Genomic DNA, 26,268 nt, shown 5'->3' with positions numbered 1-26,268 from the left:
CCACCCAGCCCCACCTAGATGGTGAGGGAGGGAGCCAGCTCTTCCAAGGACCCCACAGCCGGCCCAATGCTCCACTGGGTGCTGGGCTCCCTATGAGTCCTCCATGGCACTGGCCACAGATGGAAGCCTCTACACCCCTAACAGCGGCAGCGGCGGCTCCCAGGCATTTTGGGCTGGCCGAAGGCAGCTGGTCCTGCCACTGCCGCTTTTGTCTTTACTCACAGTTGCTGGGCTCCCACTGAGTCCTCTGTGGCAGACGCCCTGACGCTGGCCATAGACAGAAGCCTCTGGGCCCTGGAAGCTGCAGCAGCAGCAGCTCTGAGGTCTTTACCCGCTGGCCAATGGCTGCTGGTCCCGCCGCTGCTGCTTTTGACTTTACTCTGGGGTGCCTGGCTCCCAAGGGCAGCCAGCCCTGCCGCTGCCGCTGCCGCTTTTGTCTTTACTCACAGGTGCCAGAGTCCCAATGAGTCCTCTGTGGCAGACACCCCTGTCGTTGGGCGCAGGCGGAAGCCTCTGGGCCCCCGACCGCTGAGGCAGCCAAGGCTCCAAGGTCTTTATGCGCTGGCCAATGGCTGCCGTCCCACTGCCCCCGCCACCGCTGCTGCTGCCCTTGACTTTTCTCAGGGTTGCCGGGCTCCGGATGAGTTCTCCATGGCAGACGCCCCTGTCGCTGGGCACAGATGGAAGGAAGCCTCTGGGCTCCAACCGCTGCAGCAGCCGCGGCTCCGAGGTCTTTACACGCCCACTAATGGCTGCCGCCAGTCTGGCCGCCTCCGTCCTTACTCACGTCCCTGAGACCCCAACGACCTCTAGCTGTCTGGTTCATCACTATCTCTGGTCTCTTATTTTCATAAATGCTGGGGAATTGTTGGTTGGGGAATTGATTGCGCTGTTCTTCTGTAAATCTGCCAGGATTTTCTCCCAGGTGTAGGAGAACTGGAGTTGCTCTGTCCTACTCCGCCGCCATTTTACAAATCAATTTTTCCTCATTTTTTTTAAAGATTTTCTTTACTTATTTATTTTTTAGAGGGGAAGGAGCAAGGGAGAGAAACATCAATGTATGGTTGCCTTTTTTTTGTGCGTCCCCTGCTGGTAGTTAGTCTACAAGGAACCGGCCTGCAACCCATGCATGTGCCCTGACTGGGAATCGAACAGCGATCGTCTGGTTCGCAGGCTCGCACTCAATCCACTGAGCTATGCCAGCCAGGGCAATTTTTCCTCATTTTTTAAAACAAAGAGCTTTAAGTTGCAGATTTGGGGTCACACCAAGTATTTTGGTTCAGTAGATGGGGGTCTGCATTTAACAAACTTCTGGGGTAATCCCAATGATTAGATAAAGATAGGTCGTTCTGATCTAACCTAACTATTGCATCAGTTTCTTGTTTCTGCTGTAACAACTTATCACACATTTAGTGGCCCAAAACTATGCATTTATTCTCTCACAGTTCTCTGGGTCAGAACTCTGAAATCAGTTTCCTTGGGCCAATGTCAAGGTGTTGGCAAGGCTGCTTCCTTTTGTAGACTCAAGAGAAGACTCCATTTCCCTGCCTTTTCCAGCTCCTAGAGGCTCCCCACATCCCTTGACTAATATCTTCATCTTCAGGGTGCCTCACTCCAATCTCTGCTTCCTACACATCGCCTTTTCCCCTTCTGTAGTCACCTCCCCCCGCCAACCTCTACCTACCGCTAGTAAGGACACTTGTGATTATATTTAGGGCATGCTCCTCAAAATGCAGTGTGCTTTTTCCCCATCTCAAGATTCTTAACTTAATCACATCTGCAGTACAATGTCAGCAACAGTCACATCTCTTTTGCCATATAAAGTAACACTCTCAAATCCCAGGAATTAAGGTTGAATATCTTTGAGGGTCATTGTCAACCTACTGCAATAATTTGCAAGTTCTCCTGACAACCTATGTTCCCAAAAAGGTGAATTAGAAATACTGGACTCTTTACAGAGGGAAAATGGTAGCTCTAGCTCCATCTCTACCCTGACTTCTCTCTCTCTCTCCTGCATGCCCAGTGAAAGGAAATGAGGTGCACCATCTGCTCATCCCATCAGGGTGTTTGTTACCTGGGATCAGAGTCAGTAGAAGACACCTCATAAAAATACTCTTAACAAATAAATCATATCCTGGGGACAAGGTGAAAATTAAAAAGCTGTATACAGCGGAGCTGCCAAAGAACCAATGGTACCGAAATTAACACAGAGCCCCATATTTTGTTTGTATTTAGAAAGGATGCATGTAATTCTCTTGGAATGAAATGGAATCATTTTTCTGTTGGATGAAATTATTCAGAAATCTGGACTGCAGAAAACACACAAACATACTCGCTAAATGTCAGACTTTTTTTGGTATAAGGTGTAGTCACTGAATCAGCTGGAGTTGCAGGCTTGGATTTCCTCAGCAGATAAAAGCAGAGTTTAGATTCTATCCTTGATGTCAAAAGCTCAGGAAAGCAGCTGTAGAAAACTGCTTCCTTAATTCAGATACGTTCAGTAGTGAGGGACATGGAAGTTTAAAGTTCTAACAAACTCATCTGTAATTTTTCTCTCAGGATTAGGAAAATGATTTGATGGTGACTCAGCAGTTTCCACTGTTCCCCTTTAGCCAATGCACCACAGCTAAGACTGGGAAAGTGATTCAGGATTCACACCTCTCTGGGAGCTGGGTGGCTCCCTTCTAAACCACCAGCTGTTTTTTCTACTTTTCCCCCTCATTTTACAGAGCAATCTGAAGCAAATGCTTCTGAACTCCATATACTAAGTCTCTTTCCCTGTTCTGAATATATCTAATGGTGGACTCTGTCCTGAGGCCAGCAGCTGCATGCAATGGGGAAAGCTAATGAGTAAACCAAAATATGCCTGCCACATAGATGGGCTGCATTCCTCAGCACTCGCCCCTTCCTGCCTCTCTAGAGGAGAGAAACAACCAGGCAGCTGAACAAAATGGAGGCACTGTGACACTCTGTGGGTCCAGTCATGGACTGGTATAAAATTCTGTTTTGCAAAATTTGGGGTGATTACCATTTCTCAGCAGCCCATATTCAATCTTATTGATGGTGAGCATGAGGTTCACTTAGAGAGAGAAAAACTGTGTTCAGTGGAGAGTCAGAATGCTGGATGGTCTCTGCCATTCCCTCCATGCCACGTCCTCTTCCAACCATGTTGTCTGACAAGGTCCGGGCATGGAGGACTCGAGTTCAAGGAATTCATCTCCCCAGAAGAGAACATGGCATCCAAAATGGGTTAACAATTGGCTGTTTTATTTTAATTATTTTACTCTTGCTACTGAATATAGGCATTGTACTGTACTTACTTATTCCTGTGAAAAATCACCCAAGAGGAAGGGACAGTTCAGGGGAAAACATTAGTATTCCCCATGGAACTGCCTGAAAGGATGGAAAAATCCCCACAGATTCCCCTCTCCCTTATACAGGGGTGTACGACAGCCAGGGTAATATAATTGTTAACCATAAGAAAAAACATGTGAAGTTGTATAAATTAGCCTGGTTTGAGCAACTTAAAGAGATCAGGACTGCCATGGTGTACCAGAAATAAGAAAAACAAGTTAGATCTCTTAAATCAACAGCTAAAGCCAGTTAATAAAGAACCAGGTTACTGTTGCAAGCACAGGTTGTGCTGCCAACATTTGAGGGAATGGAAGAACAGATTAGAAAGACTTTCCCACACCTGTTCCTTACCCATAGATACAAAGGATCTTCCAAGAAAACAAGTAAAAACTAGATAGACCCCTACACACAGCCCAGGGATGCGGTCGGGACAGTTGAGATGCACTGCAAGGCAGAGGCAACTGTGGCTGGATTTCCTGTCTATCTCTCCTCACATGTTTGTTTTGATGATCAAAAGGTGGTGGGATTGTTAGACATTTGTATTTCAGGTTCATTGATTAGCATAATTCCAATGAAGTTGTACAAAATAATTTCTTGACCAGAGAACAAATTCCCTGAATGTCTAAACATTGTTGGAGTACAGCCCCTCCTTTACCTTGAACAGGAATATACATCAACTAGACAGCCAAAGAAATAAGAGAAATATTAAGCACGTAGAAACAGTTACTAGGGAGTCAGAGTTTATAGTACACAGAGAAACATTTTAGACAGAAAAGGATAGATAGCTAAGTTAGACATCACAAAGGCCTTATAATAAATCTCCTATTACCTCTACTCAATCTAGCGTATCCTTTTGCCCCATGACAAATTCTGAGAAACTTTAATAAACATTAAGACATTCAAACTCTGTACATACAGCTACTTCTAATTGTCTGATTTATGGCTCTCCTGGTCAAAAGATTCTTTGTTTAATATAACTGAATCTATGGGAACTTTCGTAGTTTTCCTGGTTACCTTTGTATTGATTTTTTTCTGCTTAACTGATCATGCTATGCACCTGCAAATGTTAATCACTACTAAAAATGAAAATATAAAAACCTGCTTGTACTTGCAATAAACAGAACAAGGCTTCACTGTCCTTTGAGGCGTGCTGTCGTCTGTACCCATCACCGATGCCTTACCCACCGTTCAGGAATCCCTGGACCCTGCTGTGGCTGGACCACGGCACCCCCACAAAAGCCATTCCAAACTGCATGCCACTGCTGTTAACCAATCTGTATAGAATAGAACTCGATGTTTTTAGTGCTAATAGATTTTTCAAATATACAAAAAAAGTGTCTGGAGGCAAAAATAATTTCACTTCCATTGCTTTCTAGGTCATAACACTTCACATTTGATATTCCTTCCAAATACAGAAAGCTGTTGGCCCGATCATCACTCACACACACAGGCACATTGCATCCAGCTCATCCTTCCTTCCCCATGCTGCTGAGAAGTCTGGAGGGCTTACCCTCCACCCACTTACATCCTTCTTATTTCTCTTAAAGCCATGTGTTCAGATGGTAGCATTTCACTCCCTGAGCAAGGCTGTGCTTTCCTGGGCTAAAATTAAGTACATTTATTAGGAACAGCTAAGGGGGAAAATAGCCATTTGTTTTGATGTTCAAGTTAGAAAAAAGGGGGTCCTAACCTCACAACAGCAAACATATACTCATATTTGGATAAGATCAAAGTAACAACTAAATCAAACAGTAGGTATCTATTGAGTACCTTCTACACACCAGGCACAGGGCATATAGAGGTACAGAGGGGTGCCGTAGTCTCAGACTTCATGGAGGTTATAAACCAGCAGATGAGTCAGAGAGTGAACAAAGGTGTGTTAAGTGGAACAATGAGTTTCATGGGCTTCACATACTTTACTTTGTGGAGAAACCCCCTAACTTTACTTTCTCTGGGTGCAAACAAATGGCAATTAAGATAGACTCCATGTTGCTATGGTGGGTGCATTCTGGTCTGTCACTTCTCCTGCAAGCCAGCCATATCTTCAGACTTCCCTTATATATACATTTAATAGATGAGCCAGATAAAAGTAGTCTTCTGCCTGTGAGGATTATTTGGAGAGCTTTCTCTCACAGGCTTTGCTATCCGAGTGGATTCACACGCCTCTCTACAGTTGCTTATTTCAGAGTATGAATAGTGAGTGGAGCTCCCCAAACTCAAGGAGTTTGTAATCTAGGCCCAGCAAGACCCTAATAATCTGGATGAGGCGATATGTGAGCCATCTCCCTCGTCAGGAAACCCCTCATGGAACCAGAATCAAAGAACTTTTCTTGGAGTAGGATAATGAAGAACAAGCCCGTAGATTGACTAAGTACAGCGAAGGGTGGAGTCAATATTCAGGATTTCTCTCCCAATTAATTGGCAGTCTTTAAAATTCACACAGAGCATATCATCTTTCCTAAATAGTTCACATGCCAAGACATAGAAAATCACATATTATGTATAAAAAATCATACACAAACACATGTCCATTATAGAAACTCTTACCTTTGTAGACTGTCAGTTGGTGCAAATGCTCTTTAAATTCCACTAACGGTGGTCTTTGTGTCTTTGTCACATGCAGTATATTTCCGGATTTGGAAACGAATGTGCCTCAGAGGACCCTCGCTGCCCTGGTGCCCTGCCAGAAGGACAGGTATGAGTAAATAGAAACTAGCTTAGAGAGCTCTGTATTATAGGAATGAATGACCAGCCCTCAGGCAAAGCACCTCGACCCATCAGAGCTCTCATAATTTAACCTGTAAATATCTTGGAGTTTAACAAATCCTTAAGACAACTGGAATATAAAACAATGACAATGCAAAGAATAAAGTTGGACAGTGGTTATTTTATGGCAAAGCACCCAACCCAAAATACTAAAACTAACTGTAGGAACTTCAGGAAGACCCCCTGGGTCCAAGGTTAAGGGACCTTTTTTGTAGTTCCCTTGTACAACATAAGATATAACAATGATGACAAAATAATTAGTCCTAAAAATGTATGGACACTAGTGTTGATTTGCACACTAGGGTTGGTTATAAATTATTTTTTAAGTTTGAAGGATATTTTATGTCATGAAAAATGTTCCCAATATAGGGTTTCCTCTTTTTAAAAGGCCCTGATTATTACACAACCATACATATCATAAGATCCCCCATTTTGGAGGATAAGAATAGGAGGAGATATACCAATGTGTCAAAATTGGGTTATTTCTGGATGGTGAAATAATGGGTTATATGTCATATATATTACTTTTCTAATCAGAGGAAAAAGTCACCTAAAAGTTATTATAGGAAGTATGTGTGGGTTGGGATGGTCATATGCAGTGGCCCAGAGCGTCCCCATTCAGGACAGAATCATCCCGGGAGTTGCTTGTGGGAAGGTGGGATGCATTTCAGGTTGGAGTGATGTAATTTATTACCTTCTGTGTTTTAGAACAGTCCTCAAGTTTGTCCCTACAATTTGTATGCTGAGCAGCTCTCAGGATCAGCTTTTACTTGTCCACGGAGCACCAATAGGAGAAGGTAAAAGAATTAGGTTAATCCTGACTTGCAGACTGTGGGAGCTCTGACTGCTGCTTAATGCTGCCTCCTACACCCTGGCCACAGCCTCACAGAGCTGCCTAAGACCCTACTTTGCACAGGCTATGCTCCGGATCATAGTCGGAGGATGACAGGCCTGGTCTCTGGCTACAGTGGCTGGTGAATGAAGCTGAGAGAGCAGATGCACAGAGCCTAGAAACACGTATCCAGGACCATTTACAAATTCTCACTTGTACTCAGAAGAAAATATTCCCAATGGTCTGGCCTTCCCCTAAGGATTGTCCAACTGAGTTTTGGATTTTGGCTCACTTTTTTTGTTTTTTAAAATGATTACCTCAAAATTATAGAAGATTGAGCACAGTATCTTCCTCACCTGAATCTTCTTTGCATGATGAATTTGGATAATCCAAGCGTGATTATCAAAAGGTCATGTATTACGGTCCTTTGTGGTTTGAATTAGTAGGTTTTTACTCTTTGGAATTTGCTTTTGCTGGAAACCAGCACATTCATATTCCATGTTTACCCTAATCTTGCAAGCCAGATCAACGAGTTTGCCCCTTTGATTAACTCCCAAGGGGCAGGTTAGATGCAGGTTGGATGCAGTAGGTGCTGTGGTTTGGGGAGGCAGTAAGTATTTGACTTAAACATGCAGTGTCTTACTGTAGGAATTTCAGGCTAGGGCACCTGTGAGGAGGTCTGCTGCTGATATTGGAGGACTGGGAAGATGGGCAGGTGGTCTGGTACTGCTTAATGGAAGGGACAGGGTTTATCGCCACAAAGTCCTCCTGAGAAGCAAATAAGACAGTGAGTGTAGAAACACAATGGGCCACACAAATGATAAATTGTTCCTCTTAGTGGTTAATCATGCCCACTCTGGGGTCAGGCTCCCTGAGTTTCAATCCTGGCTACTTCTCTTTTCAGCTGTGTGAATTTAGGTAAGTCATCTACCCTCTTAGAGCCTCAGGTTCCTCACTTGTCAAAAAGACAATAATGGTACCGATTCCATAATCGTTATGAGGGTTAAAGGAAAGAATGTATATAAAGTGCTTAGCTCACTGCCTGGCCCAGGATGAGTGCTCAGTTAATATTAATTATGATGATCATTATTGTTGCCATCATGGGAGATTTTCTTCCTCTAATACGGGGTACCTCTGAGAGGCTATCGGAGAACTCCGTGTGCGATATGGCAGGTGCTGTTGCTACCATGTCAATACCAATATGGCTTCTCTCTCGGTAGACACATACATAAAGGGAGGAAAAAATAGTTTCCCATACTTGTCAAAAATTAGGGGTTAATTCTATTAATTCCTATTTCATCTTCTCTGTGTAAGCCCAAATAGTCAAGGTAAGGTAAACATAGACAATTCCTATCCAATCCAATTTATGACAATCTGGCCTCTATGACTCCATGTCCCATTCACTAATGAGACACCTGGACTCTGGATTCTGCTGCCTGCCTCTATTATTCAGCAATATCTCCAGCCAGCAGGAGCTAAGCTCTGATCCAGGGGGCTGAAAATGAGCTGTTGGCAATTCATTAAGAAGCTGGCACCAGTCTCTGAATCAGAATTAAACTTCTGTCCAGCACAGTGCAGTGCCGCCCAGGGATTTTTATAAACTCAGCTAAAAAACAAGGGACACTAGACATGGCTCACCCATCTGTTTAGAATTTTTTAATGATATTCACAAGAATTTTGTGAAAATGATAAAGATTCCCAGTGGGAAGCTGGAGCCAGTCCTACCCATAGGTGAACAAGCCTAGAATTCTTACAGTTAGTCACTACTCACTGAAACCACAGAATGCAGAGCCCCCATGAAACTATCTATTGAGGATTAATTTTTTTTTTCATATTAGTTAACTGATCCCTTAGGTCCTGAGAAAGTAAGACTTAGGACAAGGAATGTAGAAATTTTGGACCATCACAAAAACCCAGATGATTAGGGGTTCACAGACAATTCCACATGACCCTGAACACTAAGTACCTACTATGCACCAGGACCAGGCATTCTAGGTACATAAATTCTGAATCCTCACAACAAGCCTAGGAGATCAGGATGAAAAACATGAGGTCAAGAAAGTTTTTTTATTTGCCCACAATCACACAGTTGGTTCTAAGATACAGTCACACTCCCAACTCCATAGACTACCAAAAGCTGGAGAAGTTTAGTTTTTCATGCCCTAAAGTCCAAGGTCTAAGGTCATATTATCTAAAGCTGGAGAAATCAAATGAAACTGAACAAATGCAGCTTTTTTTTTATCTCTCAGATGTTTCAGTGTGCAGTCAGGCCATCTTCACACTCTGATGTAGACTGTCCTGGTGCTTAAAGGGACAGTCTATGGATTCAAGCTTCTCTGGTTTTCAATGTCAGAAGTAGTATTCCTCTTCCTTCTGTACTCTGTCAGAGCAATGGCCTCTGAAAAGACTTGAGTCCCTTTTAGTGTGTTTTAGTCTCCCTCTCAACTTCTGGAGGGTTGTCCTCCTGATGCCCTTTAAGGTTTCTTTATCAGAGTCTTCTTTTCCTCCTGAAGCCTGAGACCTGGGTCCCACAGGAAGGTCTTTGGCTCAGACCTTGATACATACAGATAGTAAAACTCAGGAGGGAAGGGAGGGAGGAAGGAAGGAAAATGTCCTATAAGAAAATAAGGACAGATAGTCTTATAATTTTGGAGTACAGAAGTGTTAATTTCCTAAACCTCTTACAAATTAATATCAAAGAGACAAACAACCCAAGAGAAAATTTACAAAGGACTTGTACAAGTAGAAATTCATAGAAAAATTACAAAGGTCCAAAAACATACAGATTCTCACCCTTACTCATAATCAAGAAAATTCAAAATCAAAATGAAACATGTTTTGCCTATAGTGGGAAAAGTATTAATAATACGCCATATTTGTGAAGAGGTGGGTGGTTAGGCACTTTCACATATTTTTGTTTTGAGAATAAAGTTGTATGATGACTCGGCGGTTCTGCTCATATATGGATTGGACACATCTGGGAAAATATACAAGAAAACTGTTGGGCTCTGGCGCCTCTGAGGACTGGCGCTAAAGAAACTGGAGGAGACGGCCATTTACCTTTCAGAACTTTTTGAATTACTTGAACTATTTTTGCCACTTGAATAATATTTACCATAATATAAACATGTTTATATGTTTATAATTTTAAAGGAGAAAACGGATTTATGTTTCAAAAATAAAACAAAGAAACCACCCATATCTTCTCAATCTCTGAAGGATTTGTTGTCATCACCTTCCAGAGCAAGGATTTGCATCTAATAACATACATACACTAATATTTTTCTATGGATTTTTCTATACAGATATTTTTCAAAATACTTCCTTTTCCTTTATAGTTGTCATTGGGAAAGACGATTCTTCATTCTTTGTCTGTATGGGAATAACCAACAGCAAGAGCCTTAATATGAAGGGCGATGGGCAGGGTGCAAAGCCAGAAGAGGCCAGGGTGTGGGCGGCAATGGTTGGTAGGAAGTGATGCTGTGTCGTCGCTTTAAAGCCTGCAGATCATTGTTGACCTGAGAATCTTCCTGACGGTACTTTCTGAGCCAGTCTGTATGTCACTCATAACATCTCCCCATGACACTTGTCCTTGTTTCCTCCCAGTTGGCTGTATAGGATTCTCCCTTCAGTTTCTCACAAGCCCTTTGAATCCATTGACCAAGGTCATGTCACTCACAGCTGGGATGAAGTTGATCCTGATCCTAACCAGGTAACTGAATTCTGTGAGTTGGTACTATCTCTCCAAACCCTTGAATATAAATATTTAAGTCAAGCCTGGGTCTTTGAGAAATTAGACAGTTTTTTAAAATAAATAGTAAACTATCTGTTGTTTTTCTCAAACTTGAATGCGAATTTTGGATTTCAGTAATTGTGTAAACGCATGTGTGTGTGTGTGTGTGTGTGTGTGTGTGTGTGTGTGTAAACTTGTGTTTTCTAGCCTAATGGCATCTAGGTAGTCACAGAAGTGGTTCAGACTCAGCCGGAGTGCCAAGGTGAGTTGGATGAATGGAAATTATATAAGCTAGTGAAAATATCTACATACTCATAGGTTGGTTTGTTTGCTTTAATCTAAACTTATCACAGAACGTAGAAAACACATTCAGTACTCATATCTGGAAAAGGGTTTCTGATATAGAGATGAAAGACTTGTTTTCAGAGCTGGATTCTATGAATTTATTGTGGTGACAGATTGCTGTCACATTCTCTGCAGACCTAGGAACTTCTATTTCTTGCCTAAGTTTCCTCCTTTCATTTGAGTGACCAGAGGGCTTTCCCTCGGGGCATTAGCATTTGTGTGCTCTACTTTCAGTAATGAGACTGACTCAATACTATAATGGACTAGGTTATACATATTTTTTCCTTCTGAGAACTCCATAGTATTCCCTTTGTCCCTGAGTTTGGGTAGATCTCATGGATAATGTGTATAGTATAGTGCAGGCAGACAAACAGACCTAGGCTTGCATCCCTGTGCCTCTAGTACGTGCTGTGTCTTTGAGCCATGGTATCTTCCCTGTGAATTGGTATGGTAACCTGCTATGCTGTTGTGAAGAGTATGTAACAGAGCTGGTGAGAAGGTGCTTCAAAACAGTGCCTGGCCCAAAGCCATTTAATATACTCACCTGAAGGCAGTGGTCCTATCTATAAATTGCAGGATTTATTTTCAGATAAACTTGTTTTTTAATTTTATATTATTTTTTATTCTGAGGTCCTGTCTGCCAAACCAGCAGAAAACAATTTCATCTTCATCTTGGCTGGGAATTGGTGGTAAAGGGTGCTAAAGTAGGAGTGGGAGTTGGGCCTTGCTGGTTGGTCCTATGCACTGGGTAGTGTTGAGACACCCCTTGTTCTGTTGCTGTTACGCCAGGTTTGGTCATGGAATCACGTGCAAGACCACCTGTGGTCCTGTCATCCTGGATACGCCACACAGCCATTCCCTCCTTCTGGGAGTTGCCAGGTCACAGCTTCAGGAACCCTGCTCTGTACCAAAGTCCACACAAAACAATCAGCCTCTTTCTCTCCCTCCATCCCCTTTCCAAAGTCCAAGAAAATCTGCTGCCTCCCCTTGGCTTACCAAGACATTTGTCTGTACCTACAAATCTTCTTCCCCTAAGTGCTTAGGTGTTTTTGTACAAAGAACCAGAATAATTCATAGTCACTTTTGATTTCCTGCTCTGCTCCATCTCTTCCCTAGTTATGGAAATCTCAGGGGATTAAGTACTGTTTGAATGCTACTCGCTCTCCTCCATCAAGAACAGAAAAGGAGGCATTCAGAGTGGGAGGAAATGTGAATTAACAACTTCAAATGTCATCTACCTCACAGCCATTTTGAAACCAGGATATTTTGTCTCAACTTCCACTTGTGTGAAGTTTAATGCATGAAGTAGCCGTCCTTCCCAGTTTTCCACTAGCCTGTATACTGCCTGTGAGCGTATTGGGAAAAGTCAGTCCCTGCTCCAACCACCAATCCTGCCAACACAGTCCCCTGTCAAGACACAAGGTTGGGTTTTCAGCTCCTACCTCTTTTTCCTTCTGCTGTTTGGGGGCCATAGCGTAGAACACAATTTGTACAACCAACCTGAGGATCCTTTCTTCACTTTGTCCTTGAGTTTCACCTGGGTTGCTAATATACCATTTTACCACCTTCTCTCCCACACTCTGGGGTTAGGAATGCATCTGGAAGACCATCCTCATTTAATCACTTACCTCATTCATTTAACCATTTACCTCATTCGTTTAACCATTTACTTTCCCGCCCATCTCATAAAGGACCATAAACTGTTCTAGCCAAAATCACTGCCCATTCTCTGAGAATTTGCTTGATACCTCAGTGGATTACATCTCAAATCCTCTAATTTCTCTCATAGAGTTACAATGGCCACATTTGTTTGTTTTTGATTAATATATAGACCAGACTGCTTAATAATGTGATTCCATCTTCCATTAGAAAATATAAAGAATGGATAACTGTACTTTGGTAGGATTCCCGGTTGGGTAAAATAAATTAAGCACTTATTATTTATTAGTTTTGGAATGTTGAGAGGGTATTTAGACCACAATAAGTTTTCCATTTTCTTCATGCAGTATTCAAAATCCCCAACTAAGTTTCTGAGAATTCTCTCAAGTAGAGTCAAAGTGTATGCTATACAGAGGAGGAGGATGGTTGTACAATCAGCAAGTAAGACAAAAATTGAGTATAAATAAGATTATAACTGAAAAAATTCCCTAAATTATCCATAAAGTATAAGATACATGGTTTTGTGTGTGCTACTCCATACATGCACTAGATTTGAGAACCACTGAAGGAAGGAAGGATACTAAAGGAAGGATTACTGGAAAAATCCATAGGCAGATGTTTGGGAATTCAAGTCATGGGCCATTTAAGATCACTACTAAGAAAAACTAGTGGTTATATATAGGAGTGGAGTGGGGATTTTTAGTGCCCTGCCCACCCACGTCATCCACATCAGTCATCCAAACTCTATAACCTTAATAAGTCTTCTTAGATTTGATTGTGGTGGTGAGGGCAACAGTGCATATTACTTACTTTATATTTTATTCGATATTTAGGGTAGAGGGGTAAACCTAGCCTTTAAGGAAAATGTGACACTACTGTGAATGTGATATGTAGTATATGCAGTATTATCCTTTTATTTTTTCTTTTTAATATATTTTATTGATTATCCTATTACAGTTGTCCCATTTCCCCCCTTTATTTCCCTCTGCCCTACACATGCCTCCCACCCACATTCCCCCACTTCAGTTCATGTCCATGGGTCTACATATAAGTTCTTTGGCTTCTCCATTTTCTATACTATTCTTAACCCCCCCTTGTCTATTTTGTATGTTCCATTTATGCTTCTTATTCCCTGTACCTTTTCCTCTGTTCTCCTCCCTCCCCCTCCCCACTGATAACCCTCCATGTGATCTCCATTTCTGTGATTCTGTTCCTGTCCTAATTGTTTGCATAGTTCATTTTTGTTTTTTTTAGGGTCAGTTGTTGATAGTTGTAGCTTTGTTGTCATTTTACTGTTCATAGTTTTGATCTTCTGTTTCTTAGGTAAATCCCTTTAACATTTTATATAATAAGGGCTTGGTGATGACGAACTCCTTTAACCTGACCTTATCTGAGAAGCACTTTATCTGCCCTTCCATTCTAAATGATAGCTTTACTGGATTGAGCAATCTTGGATGTAGGTCCTTGCCTTTCATGACTTGGAATACTTCTCTCCAGCCTCTTCTTTCATAAGGTCTCTTTTGAGAAATCAGCTGACAGTCTGATGGGAACTCCTTTGTAGGTGACTGTCCCCTTATCTCTTGCTGCTTCTAGAATTCTCTCCTTCATTTTAATCTTGGCTAATGTAATTATGATGTGCCTTGATATGTTCCTTTTTGGGTCCAGCTTCTTTCGGACTCTCTGAGCTTCCTGGACTTCCTGGAAGTCTATTTCCTTTGCCAGATTGGGGAAGTTCTTCTTTTATTATTTGTTCAAATAACTTTTCCACTTGTTGCTCTTCCTCTTCTCCTTCTTGCACCCTTATGATTTGGATGTTGGAACGTGTAAGGATTTCCTGAAAGTTCCTTAGCATCTCCTCATTTTTTTTTGAATTCTTGTTTTTCATTCTGTTCTGGTTGAATGTTTCTTTCTTCCTTCTCCTCCAAACCATTGATTTGAGTCTTGGTTTTCTTCCCACCATGGTTGGCTCCCTGTACATTTTCCTTTATTTTACTTTTCATAACCTTCATTTTTCTTCTATTTTGTGACCATACTCAACCAATTCTGTGAGCATTCTGATTACCAGTGTTTTGAATTATGCATCTGATTGGTTGGCTATCTCTTTGTCACTTAGTTGTATTTTTCCTGAAGCTTTGATCTGCTCTTTCATTTGGGCTGCTTTTTTTTTTTTTGTCTTGGTGAGCCTGTTACATAGTAAGGGGTGGAGCCTTAGGTGTTCACCAGGGAGGGGTAACCCATGTTGCTTCATTGTGATGCTATAAGTGGGGGAGGGATCCAAGAGGGAACAATGCTGCTTGCTACACTCTCTGCCATTTCCGGTCACTTCCCCCACTACCCACAAGCAAAGTGGGCCCTTATGATACTGATTCCCAGGTGGGTGGGCTTGTGTACATTCTAGAATCCTGTGGGTCTCTCCACAAACTGTCCTATGAGGCTGGGAGTTCCTCCTGCCACTTCAACCCCCACAGGTTTTTTTCAGTCAGAGGTTTTGAGCCTTTATTTCCTAGTCCTGGAACCCTGGGTTGCAAGATCTGTCTTGCTCCCCAGGTGTTCCCCCTGGTTTATCTAAACACAAGTGTGGGACTGCCCAGTCTGCCAGCTGCCTCCTTGCCTCAAGTCCTCTTCACTTGGCTGCCTGTGCCCACCCCTCCTACTGAACTGGATGAACGTGTCTCCTTTAACTCCTTGGCTGTCAGACTTCCATACAGTTCAATTTTCTGGCAGTTCTGGTTGGTTTTTGTTTTTAAATTTGTTGCTGTCATCCTTCTTTGGGTTGTGCAAGGAGGCATAATGTATCTACCCATGCCTCCATCTTTACCAGAAATCGATCCTTTTGTTATATATTATTATTTCTATAACTATTATTGTTACATTTCATTTAACATAAATACACATTTTTATAATATTATTCTTGGGTACAGGTGGCTTACCAATGAAAGCTAACCTTGTTCTAATAGAATTTTTCTAGTTTTGTCTTATTGTTAAGGCAATATACACTTATAAAAACTCAAATGACATAAAATTAACAAAATCAGAAATGGAAATCTCCCACCATAGGCGAGAGTCAAGGATGCCATTTAGGCATGTTAATCCATTATTTATAAATAACATAAATCTTGGGAGGCAAGTTTGAGGTAACTGCATTAACAAGCACAAGTTAATATACAGGCATCAAAACAGCTGTATCAAAGTTTTCTGTTTACTTTTTAGTAGCTCTTCAATAGATGTTTATTTCTCCCCCATCCCATGCATCCCATTTTAAACTTTCTTTTTCTTTTTTTTAATTCTTGTTCAAGTACAGTTTTCTGCCTTATATTCTCAGTCCTGCCCCCCCAGTGCTCCCCACCTCCCTCCCATTTCCACCTCCACTTTAGTTATTGTCCATGTGTCCTTTATACTTGTTCCTGTGAGTCCTTCCCCTTTTCCCCTGTGATTCTTCCCACTCTCCCCTCTGGTCCCTGTCAGCCTGTTCTGTATTTCAGTGTTTTTGGTCATATTTTGCTTGCTTGTTTGTTTTGTTGTTTAGATTCCTGTTAATGGTGATATCATATGGTGTTTGTCTTTCACCGCCTGGCTTATTTCACTCAGCATAATGCTTTCCACTTCCATCCATGATGTTGTAAAGGGTAGGAGCTCCTTCTTCCTTTCTGCTTAAACTTTCTTTGCATTACTCCTGAACTTGTTTGTTACATTTCCCCATTTTGAATTCCCTCAACACTTTCTATATGGCAGCCACCAAATGAATCTCTTCTCCCATATTTCCCCTGCTATTTTTGACCTTGTGCTCACATACTTTGGGATAGATGCTCCCCAGAACTCAATAGTGTCTCTATGAACACCAGCCCCATCGAGGCAGTAGTTTATCTTCTGCCATCCTGCTTCCATTCCCTGATACACACACCCTGGCTGTTCATACTACATCTATGCTTTTGTCTTTTCATTTATACCTTCTCGACAAGTTAATATTTCTTTCCAATTTGATGTTTCATTAATAACCAAAGCAATCTGTGTTCATCACTTTCCCCCCTCATAACCTCTTCCAAATATGTATCCCAGACTCTCGCCAAGAAAGTCTGAGAAAATAATAATGAGGGAACTATCTGATAATCTTTCCCAGTGGAAGCCTGTATGATAGGCATGTCTTCACCGGTCACTGATCAAATCAAATAATCCATCAGCTTCAACTCCCTACGTTAGTCATCTCTGGAAACCAGAAGATCTGAGAATTACCTAATGTTTCCTCCATAAGAACATCATGGCATGTGCTATCATCATTGTCATCTCTTTGATACCCTCCCAGGAAAAGTGAGGAGTATACCCACAAAACAATAATTTTCTTTTAGAGTACATTTAATGAATTATCTAAGAATCAATGCAAACTCTTTTTAAGTGTATTCAGATTTAGCCTGTGGTCATAAAACAAGCTCAATCCATTATCTTACATAAGAAATAAAATCTCCTTGACTGGTGTGACTTGGTAGATTGGGCATTGTCCTGCAAAACAAAAGGTCACAGGTTCTATTCCCAGTCAGGGTCAGGGCACATGCCTGGACTATCGGCCTGACCCCTGATTGGGGGCATGTGAGAGGCAGATGATTGATGTTTCTGTCCCTCCATTTCTCTCTTCCCTCTTGTCTCTCCAAAAATAGATAAATAACATCTTTTAAACAAAATAAATATACCTAATTGTTTTCATTATTCACCTTCTAATTTCTGGAACCTCAAAATTTTATCAAACAAATATGCATCTGACTTAACTGATTTTACAGATATCAATTAGTATTTCCGAATTAGTATTCCTCTTAAAAGGTCAGAGTTCTTTAAAGTTTATCTTTTTACACTACATCCTCAACCTCTTGGTTGTTGGAAATTCAGACTCTTGACCCAGTGAAGCCTCAGCTGAGGAAATTACCTTCTAGTTCTCAGTATAATTTGGACCAAGTGATAAACATCTCAAAGCTTATTAAAGACTACATCATAAAGTTACCTCTGCCTCCAGGATATGCAAATTATCAAAATGTTTCAAACAGTACACTTTTTCAAGATGTTTGCTGTCTATTTTACCATACTGCTCAGGTCTCACAATCCTAAAAGATCCCCTTCCCTCCAAAAATGTTTTGGGTTTTCCACCTCTTCAAGCTTTTAATTCCTCATAATTCAGCCTACGATGACCACTCTATTGAAACTATTTATACCTTCTTTAAACAACAATAATGCAACCCTCATTAACACATGTTTTTATTTAAAACTTACGTAAAATCAGCAATGCCCAATAATCCCACCAATGCACAGGTAACACCTTCTAGTGTTTTGGTTTCTTTCCAGTCTTTTTCTCTGTGTGTATGTGTATGTGTGTGTGTGTGTGTGTGTATGAATAAAGATGCAGGGTCCCATGCAGCCACAGACCAAAAATAATTAAAAATAACTTCAACTTTCATTTATTTCTCCTGAAAACATACGAGAAGCTCTAACCTATGGCCCACAATGTTACTTTTAACAATCCCTTCCCCCAATTTTTCCCCAGATTCCAACATTCTCACACCCTGAGATCTACGTCTCCAACACCTTCGCACGTCCTGAAGTATCCAGCACATGCCTTCTTTCAAACAGAATCACAAGGATTTGTTGAATATATTCCCTGAGAGCTTGCATCCCACCAGCCTGTAAATAGACTAGATTCCATTTTCCTAAATGCACTCACTGGCGTTTGCCAACATGGCAGGCACGTTGCCCTGTCTGGACCTTTCTGACAGCTTCCTGGCTCTTTTTACAGTACATCTCCATCAACTTGTATTTTACTCCTCAGAGAGATGTTGGTGCTGTCTGCAAACCAGATTATTTCATTGTGTCTGTCTCTTATTTTCCATGTGTAAGAACTTCAATAGGCCTTGTGCCAGGGCTTAATCCTGAGGGAATATTCCTGTTTCTATTTCTCTTCCAAAGTCATTTCTACATGTCCGCTTCCTTGTTTTCCTACCAAACAGTGTCCCAGTTCCCAGAGTCTTCTGTAACAGGCCCTCTGAGGCCAGAGACCATTGTGTTTGTCTCCAGCACCAACGATAAGACTTGGCACACAGAGGGGTTCAATGAATCATTTGAATGAATTAATATAAAAAGATCAGACAAGAACACTGACACTGGAGGACCTTAGCAAGATTCAGGTTCCAGGAGTCAGCCTGGGCCAGGGGGACTCATCACTGGAAGAGCAGTCAAGAAGGTCAGACTGGGGAACCAAGCACAAGACCATTAAAAGGAGGCAAAGCCTCCTTGGGAGGTAAGGAGATCGTGAATAGTCTGGAAAGCCTATTGAGACAGCCTGAGAGTAAAGGGGTGTGTGTTATTAAGAGTCAGAATATTGGCATCATTTCTTAGTAGAACAAAATTACCTGCTTCAAACCATCTGTGTTTTCACTTCTAAAACAGAGGTGATGATAATCGTAGGAGTCTCAGAGAGTTGTTGTGATAATTAAATGTCATCCAACTAATATTTACTGTGTGACTACCATGCTCTGTGCCATGTGCTGAGTGATGGATTTAATGCCCTGAGCTTTATACTCTGGGCAAGGCTAAATAAGAATCCAAGGTTTTTCTTTTCCATGAAAAAAAAAAAGTTATACAAGCCCCACAAAGGCTCATCTCTTTCGTAGCCCCATGAAAGACTTTGGAAGTCCAAATGAAGTGCAGTGAATTGAATCCTCCTTACCTGTGCTTCTGTCTTTTACCTTAAAGTACTACAAAGAACTCAAAGCCTGATTTTCCCCACATCAATCACGTTGCCCTTTTCCTGAAATTGCTACATTTGCTGAGGCAGTCAGTGAGTTACTGTTTTATTTCGTTTACTGCCCACCACCGCTGTCCCTGCCACCTTCCCTAGTCTGAACTGAAACTTACTCTAGTGGATTACCCTGGGCCTCTCGTAGCCACAGCTGGGCTGATAAATGCTGACACAGTGTAATTGCTACTATATCTACAAGTTATTTCCCAATTCTGGGGTAGGTGGTACCGACGTCTAATGATATGTCTGTCTCTAACCAGCTGATGGTGTTGAGGATATCTAACCTGATCTAGCTGAGTCCAAGGGAATCTCAGTAAATCAGAGTCTCAGTGTTGAAGAGTATACTTGAATCATCTGGTCCTGATCTTCTGACTCCAGGAATAACTGAGGTCAATTCTCATTTCCATTTTTGTTCCTGGGTGTAAATTTCAAATCTTGATCATTAAATGTTGTCACTAATGCCCAGTCTTTCTCTTTTGGTAATCTCAAGGGATTTTGAATTCTAACTTTGGACTCCCTTGAATGTACTTTTCAAATTATTTTTGACCACCTCATTTATAGCAAGTAAAAGTTATTTTCCAGTGGAATTTATAGAATATAGCTGCAAAGTATGTGAAGCAATGATAGAATTGAAAGGAGAATTAGAAGAATCCCCAGTTATAGCTGAAAATGACAACACCCCTCTCTCAACAGTTGGTAGAAAAACTAGACAAAAATCAGAAAGGACATGAAAGGAAGGAGGGGTTTTCACATGTACAAAGAACTGACTTACATTTTAGAAATAATCTTTGGATTTTTAGAAACATTTACCAATTTACTAGCTATTGCCTGAATGTCATTTTGACTTCCAAAAATCTTACAAATTTGCTTTAGTCTTGTTCTTTGAGATATTGACAACATTCTCAGTACTTTGTATTTATTCATTCGATCATTCAACATAAGTTTATGAAAATCCACTAGAGTTAAGACATTGGGTGCTACAACAGATTTCATTGTTTTTGAAGTGTTTAACAATTAAATTCTGTGGGGGTTATTTAGAAATAATATATGGTATGAATAAAATAAACTGTTTAAAGGTTATAGGACTAACTCGGTTAATGAGTCCCCTTCATCACTTTCAGAAGCTCTTCTCTGAAGAGAATTATGGAGTTATAACTTACTCCAGTGTGGGGGCAACTTTGCTTGCAAGTCCCCCCATCCACCACAGATGAAAGTGAAACTACCAAGACATGATCTGCTTGGGGAGGAGAGGTGGTCAATCTCTCAGAGGAGAAAGACCAAGAACCTCTTGTTCAATGGCTTTTATTGGGTTGTAATACACAGGAATACAGGTAAAGCTCATCAATCAATGTCAGGCAGCAAGGATCAAACAGTAGATAACATTTCAAAGAAATCTGAGGGCTTAGTCTGAGTCAGTGTGTGTCAGGTAAGGGGGATGCAAAATCTTTGGGATACATACTCATTTCCTGTTCGGACCCTTATCACATAAATGAAAGCACTCTTAGCAAAGCAGGCTCCACAGGACTTTGTGAATTCGTTCTTAAGTCTGATCACCCCGGATCCCACTCTAGCTGGCAAGGGGCTGCACTACCTCCCCCATCATAGGTTTTCAGGCTTAAGTGGATTAGAGCCAGGAAGCGCTTCTCCTAGATGGAAACGGGGACTCAGGCTATGTCAGAATAGCCAGTGGGGGGTGGGAGGGCGAGGGTCCATCACTCCCTCTTTGTTGCAGCCCCCCCGAGGCCTTCCATGGTGGTCTCCCAAGTGATCATGTCTGGCTTAGGTTGCCCCCCCTATGAAGAGTTTTATCCGTCTTTGACTAACTGACCCAGTGTGGAGGGCAGAGGAAGAAGCAGAAGCAGCAGCGCTGCTGCCAGAGACAAGCTTTGTCTCCTTAGTGGCTCACAGTCCGGAGGTCGCTCACTCAGCCTTATCCATGGGGGGGGGAGGGGTAGTTACAACTCCTGAAACCAGGCAGAGTGGTTCCCAACACTCCAGCACCCCACTGTTACATGTAAGAAAAAAACACAGTCCAGGAAGAGAAAATGACTTGCCTCAGCTCACAGAGTAAATGGGAACAGAGACAGTAGCAGAGTCCAGGTCTCTTGGCTCAGTCCAATGCACAGCCCACCTTGTGCTGGTGGTGAATCAGACAGTAGCTGCTCCACAGCATGCAATGAAGCTGCGCATCGGGATTTAGCAGATGGCTTTATGCTTCACTCCATGGACGCTTCCTGTTTATCCTTCCCTCAGTTCTTCCTCCTCACATTCAGCAAGATCTCACACCAAGCTCCAGAAAAGTTTTTTGAGGCCACTGCCTCGTCTAGGATGTGCTCTCTATTGAAGGCATACTCTCTATATCATCACTTAGGTCCCTTTTCACCTGCTACCTCAGGCTCTTTCCTCGTGGCTTAAAGTCTGATGTGCTCCAGAAGACTTTGAAAAACTAAAACCTAACCAACTCAATCCATCATCCTCTCTGGTTCAATCTTTCCCTCTCAGAGAAGATGAACCTATTTTCTAGAGGCCAGAACTTTATATCTACTCACAACAGGCATTTTAATTTCAGGGATATCTAAAAAAGGGGCTGTGTCAGTGCAACAAACCAGACAGTGCTGCCTTCATTACTGGGACCCCTCCCCTTCCTTCTCACCCCCTCCCTCTCTCTCTCTCCTTCCTTCCTTCCTTCCTTCCTTTCTTCTTCTTCTCCTCCTCCTTTTCCTCCTCCTCTCTCTTTTCTTTCCCCTTCTTTTCTTGCTCTTTTACTTTAGTTTTGTAAATCCTTAGACTTATATTATTTAAACGTCTTTGATATTTGGTAATTAGGATGTCACTGCCACATCTGGTCCAAGATGCCACACTTTAGTTGATTGATTTGTTGGTTGATTGGTTCATTGGTTGACTGAGTGGACTTTTCTGAACACGGTTCAGCAATACAAGAATCATAGCATCTCTGAATTGGGTGTGCTGATCCTTAAACTGTAGCTGCACATTAGAAAAGCTTTTATAAAATACTGATGCCTGGGCCCCACCTTCACAGATTCTGATTTAATGCGGTCATGGGCCTCAAAGACTGTGCATGTGATTCTCATGGATGAACAGAGTTCAGAATCTCTGGATAGATCTATAAGGTTGTTCAGGAAACCATTGATCTGATACTTAAATCTCTCCCATTGGGAAATCCAGAATGGTGACTCTTGTTGGAACCAAGATTCTGGGTAGTATTATCTTCCAGACACTTTTCCTGGATCATACTCTCTGCATTGCTGGCTCTAAAGGAAAGGAGCAGGTAATACCTAGTAATAGACCAGAGCCTCCCCTCAAAAAAGCAAGCAATGCTTAGTAGTGGCCCTTCCTGATGTCAGGGAATACCCTCCTAGGTCAATGGTTCTCAACCAGGGGAAATTTGTCCCCTAGGTGACATTTGACAACAGGAACATTTTGGGTTGTTACAGCTTGAGAGAGTGTTATTGGCATCTAGTGAGTAGAAGTCAGGGATGATGCTAAAATCCTTACAATGCACAGGACTGACGGCAGAACGAAGACTTATTCGATGCAAAATGCCAATAGCACCAAGGTTGAGAAATCCTTTCCTAGATCCGTGCTCTCAGCTTCCTCCTCCTGCCCCAGGAAACATCATCCTTAACTCATTAGACCTAACCTTTTCTTTCTGTCTGAGGCATGATTTCAACAATGTTTTTCAAGTCAACATTAGTCCCAGAATGTGATAATCTGTGTTGCTTTCAAGAAATAAAGGCTGCTATCTGACTGTGTACATTAGAGGGGCAGAAAAATCCCAGTGCTGCTGTTTCTACCTGCTGCTCGCTCCCCCTGCCAGACTGCCTCTTCAAAAGACAGAATGAGCTGATCCCAATTATTTAATGGAGGCCCCAGCTAGCCAGCCTTGATGGGGCAGCCAGTGGCGCCAGTCTTTGGGTCGTAGGTCATTCCATGGAATGTCCTGAGGCTGCTAGGTTTATCAGCTGCCTGCCTGGCTGGGTCAGGCCAGCTGCCAGGTTGATTAATAAGCACCAGGCTGACTCTCTGAGTAGGGAATAGACTTGCTGACTTTTCTCCCCACTTCCTTGGATCATTTCATTATTAAATTAAAGATTGTTGTGATTTAAACTAAACTGTCAGGCAGCCTGGGGACAAACATGGGGTTTGGTGAAAAAAAAATTGAACCTGGTACTGCATTTACCAAATTCAGTCTCAGCTGGGTGCTTTTTCTGTCTCTTCAAGAAATAATTCAAAACTCCAAGGGCTGGAAGCAGAAGTCGAACGTTCCCCTGCAGTGTCACACAGAGAGGCTGGCAGGCCAGCAAAGGGAGCTGATTATAAATAGCAGTAAAAGCAGCAGCAGTCAAGACTCATTGAAGTACCTGAGCAAAATGTCAGAAGAAACAGTCTCTGAAATATGAAGCAATGATTGTTTTTCTGAATTGTTTTAATTTAAAGGGTTAATGACAAAGACTGTGTGTGTGTGTGTGTGTGTACATACATATGGGTTAAACACACACAGAGAACCCAGCTGAGCCCCTTTAAGAAAATGATAGATAATTATTAAATTTAAAATAACAAAAACACAAGTAGAGCCTCACAGGGAGCAGCTGTCCTTTTTCCGTGTAATCGATGCTTTTTATATAGAAAGTCTGTAGTCTCCCCTTGCAAAATCATTTTCCTGTTCATGCATTTTTTTCCAGTTTAGATGGAAACCATTTGAGATTCCAAAAGCATCTCAGAAGAAGGTGGACTTCGCAAGTGTAAGTCAATACTACCTACACCTGCGCACCTCTTGTTCTCCTCTCTTCTGTGGTGAGTGATCCAGCCGTTTGTGGGCTGAGTGCCAAGCAGAAGCAGCGTTAGAAGCAGGTAGCGGACACAGTGCCATCTGCCTCTGCTTTTGGCTGTGGAGGGATGTCTTACTTCTAGGCACCCTCTCACCCCTGACACCAAAGGGCACTGGTGAGCTATTCACTTCATCTCTGAAAAGCTAATGGAAATTGAACTTTTACTTTCCTGTGTTCCTTTGTTTTTGGAACAAAGATTCCTTTGATAGTCTGATGCAGCCTTTGTTCTTAAATGCATAAATCAAATTACATAAAATTACAAAGAAGATGATTATATTGAAATGCAATGATAAAAATATCCAAACAAATTTGGTTTGGTTTATAGGAACATGTATGCTTCCTTATTAATGCACTAAATCACAAAATCTATGAGAAAGTCTGATAGCTCTGGTGATTAGAAGTATGAGCAAAAATTACATTTTGGGATAACTATAACAACTAAAATATGATATAAAAACATCCCTGGTTTCTATCAAGGTCAAAGCTACAAGAACTTCTAATACTCCTGTAGTTTGTTGCTTATGTTCACATTAATTGAAGGAAATAATAAATTTCCATCAGAGATTAGTGAAAATAAATATATCATTTCCCTGTCCAAATTCAGGAACTCCCTGAAATGGACATCTGGACTAAAAGAGGATCAACTCAGGCTGGCAACTCTAGTTAGTACAACACTAATTAGAAGTTCTTCGTGGTAGTAATAGGTGCTGAGAGTATAGGAATATCTGTGCTCAGAGCGAGGAGTGTGTAGGGGGAAAGGAGAGGAGCCATAAAGAGGTGGGGCCCAAGGAAGCTAGTGGAAGGTTCTGCAGACCGACCTCAGTTTGTGGTTTATTTAGGGAGAGTCCAGGTGTTTGGATCGTGTTGAACTTCTTATCTGTAGGAAAGACTCCAAACCCTGTGTAGACTCATCTAAATAGAACCCCAACCTTCAAATGCAAGAAGTCCCCACCCTGTGTGACTTATGGATATCTAGAGGAGCAGAACTCTCTCTTTTCGGGCTCTCGGTCTGCAGGTCTGGAGCTGAGGGCTGTTTTAGAAGGCCTGTGTGTCCCGGTTTCTTGGATGGTGGCTGGTCAGCAGAGGATTACAGTTGGTCAGAGCACTCCCCTTTGCCTTGTTCTGGAGAGATCGGGGCTGACCCTATTCATTAATAGAGGGCTGCCCACATGGTCTGGTGTATCTCAGAGGCATTGACTGGTCCCTAATGCTGCTGCCTTCCTTCCTGGGCCTCCTGGATACCTGGTTTTACGTCCAATAGACACTCTCCTTCAGGTTGATCATAAGTAGATAATGCTATAATGCCAAGTAATGAGTTGGTACTTTGCAGGTTCACCTGAATGCAGCCATTAAGACAATCCAGATCCAGGGCTATGACTGGCCCCCGGGGTGAGCTGCCACCCACCAAACACAAATCAATAAACTCTGGGCTCCCTAGAGGCAGTCTGGGTCTGGAATGTCCACTGGTCCCAAAGGGAAGATGCTAGTACTAGGACTTTGTCTCATGGCCCTCGTGGACAGGAGGAATGAAGGCCTTTTCATCACTATTCATGGTCACCCTTCTCTCTCTGGTGGGTCTCTCCCAGGGCCTGCACACCTTGTGTGGAGCTGGAGACATCAGGTCTAACAACGGGCTTGCCATCCACGTGTTCCTCTGCAACACCTCCATGAAGGACAGGTAAGTGGCTCAGTGCTCAGGCAGGACAGCCCCACTCCCCAGAAGCTGCTGACCAGAGGGTACATTCTGGTGTTATTTTTGTTCTTGTTTTTCCTCCCAGAGCAGTGTTGGTGTGCATTTATTAATAATGACAATAAGTGAGTAATTCTATCTTAATTGACTCCCGTGGCATAAGCAAGAATGTCACATAACAAGCCCTGGCTGGTGTAGCTCAGTGGATTGAGCCCGGGCCTGTGAACCACATGATCGCGGTTCGATTCCCAGTCAGGGCACATG

General features: G+C 42.2%; 1 protein-coding gene across 1 annotated transcript in view; it reads left to right on the top strand.

Annotated features, from left to right (window-relative positions):
* The first annotated feature begins 5,945 nt into the window (after positions 1-5,945).
* Positions 5,946-26,268, top strand: part of HGD (homogentisate 1,2-dioxygenase) — a 37,830-nt gene continuing 17,507 nt past the window's right edge. Inside the window, exons 1-5 of the mRNA XM_037045588.1 lie at positions 5,946-6,049; positions 6,829-6,917; positions 10,559-10,664; positions 24,168-24,227; positions 25,901-25,992. Coding sequence (XP_036901483.1) covers positions 5,972-6,049; positions 6,829-6,917; positions 10,559-10,664; positions 24,168-24,227; positions 25,901-25,992 — 425 coding nt within the window. The 5' untranslated portion in view covers positions 5,946-5,971. The remainder of the gene's footprint in view (positions 6,050-6,828; positions 6,918-10,558; positions 10,665-24,167; positions 24,228-25,900; positions 25,993-26,268) is intronic.

The sequence above is a fragment of the Sturnira hondurensis genome, unplaced genomic scaffold (assembly GCF_014824575.4).
Source record: "Sturnira hondurensis isolate 20B ecotype Veracruz unplaced genomic scaffold, ASM1482457v3 Scaffold0004338, whole genome shotgun sequence".
Classification (NCBI taxonomy): domain Eukaryota; kingdom Metazoa; phylum Chordata; class Mammalia; order Chiroptera; family Phyllostomidae; genus Sturnira; species Sturnira hondurensis.
Note: the sequence above shows the minus strand (reverse complement) of the source record. Positions and strands in the feature narration are given on the sequence as shown.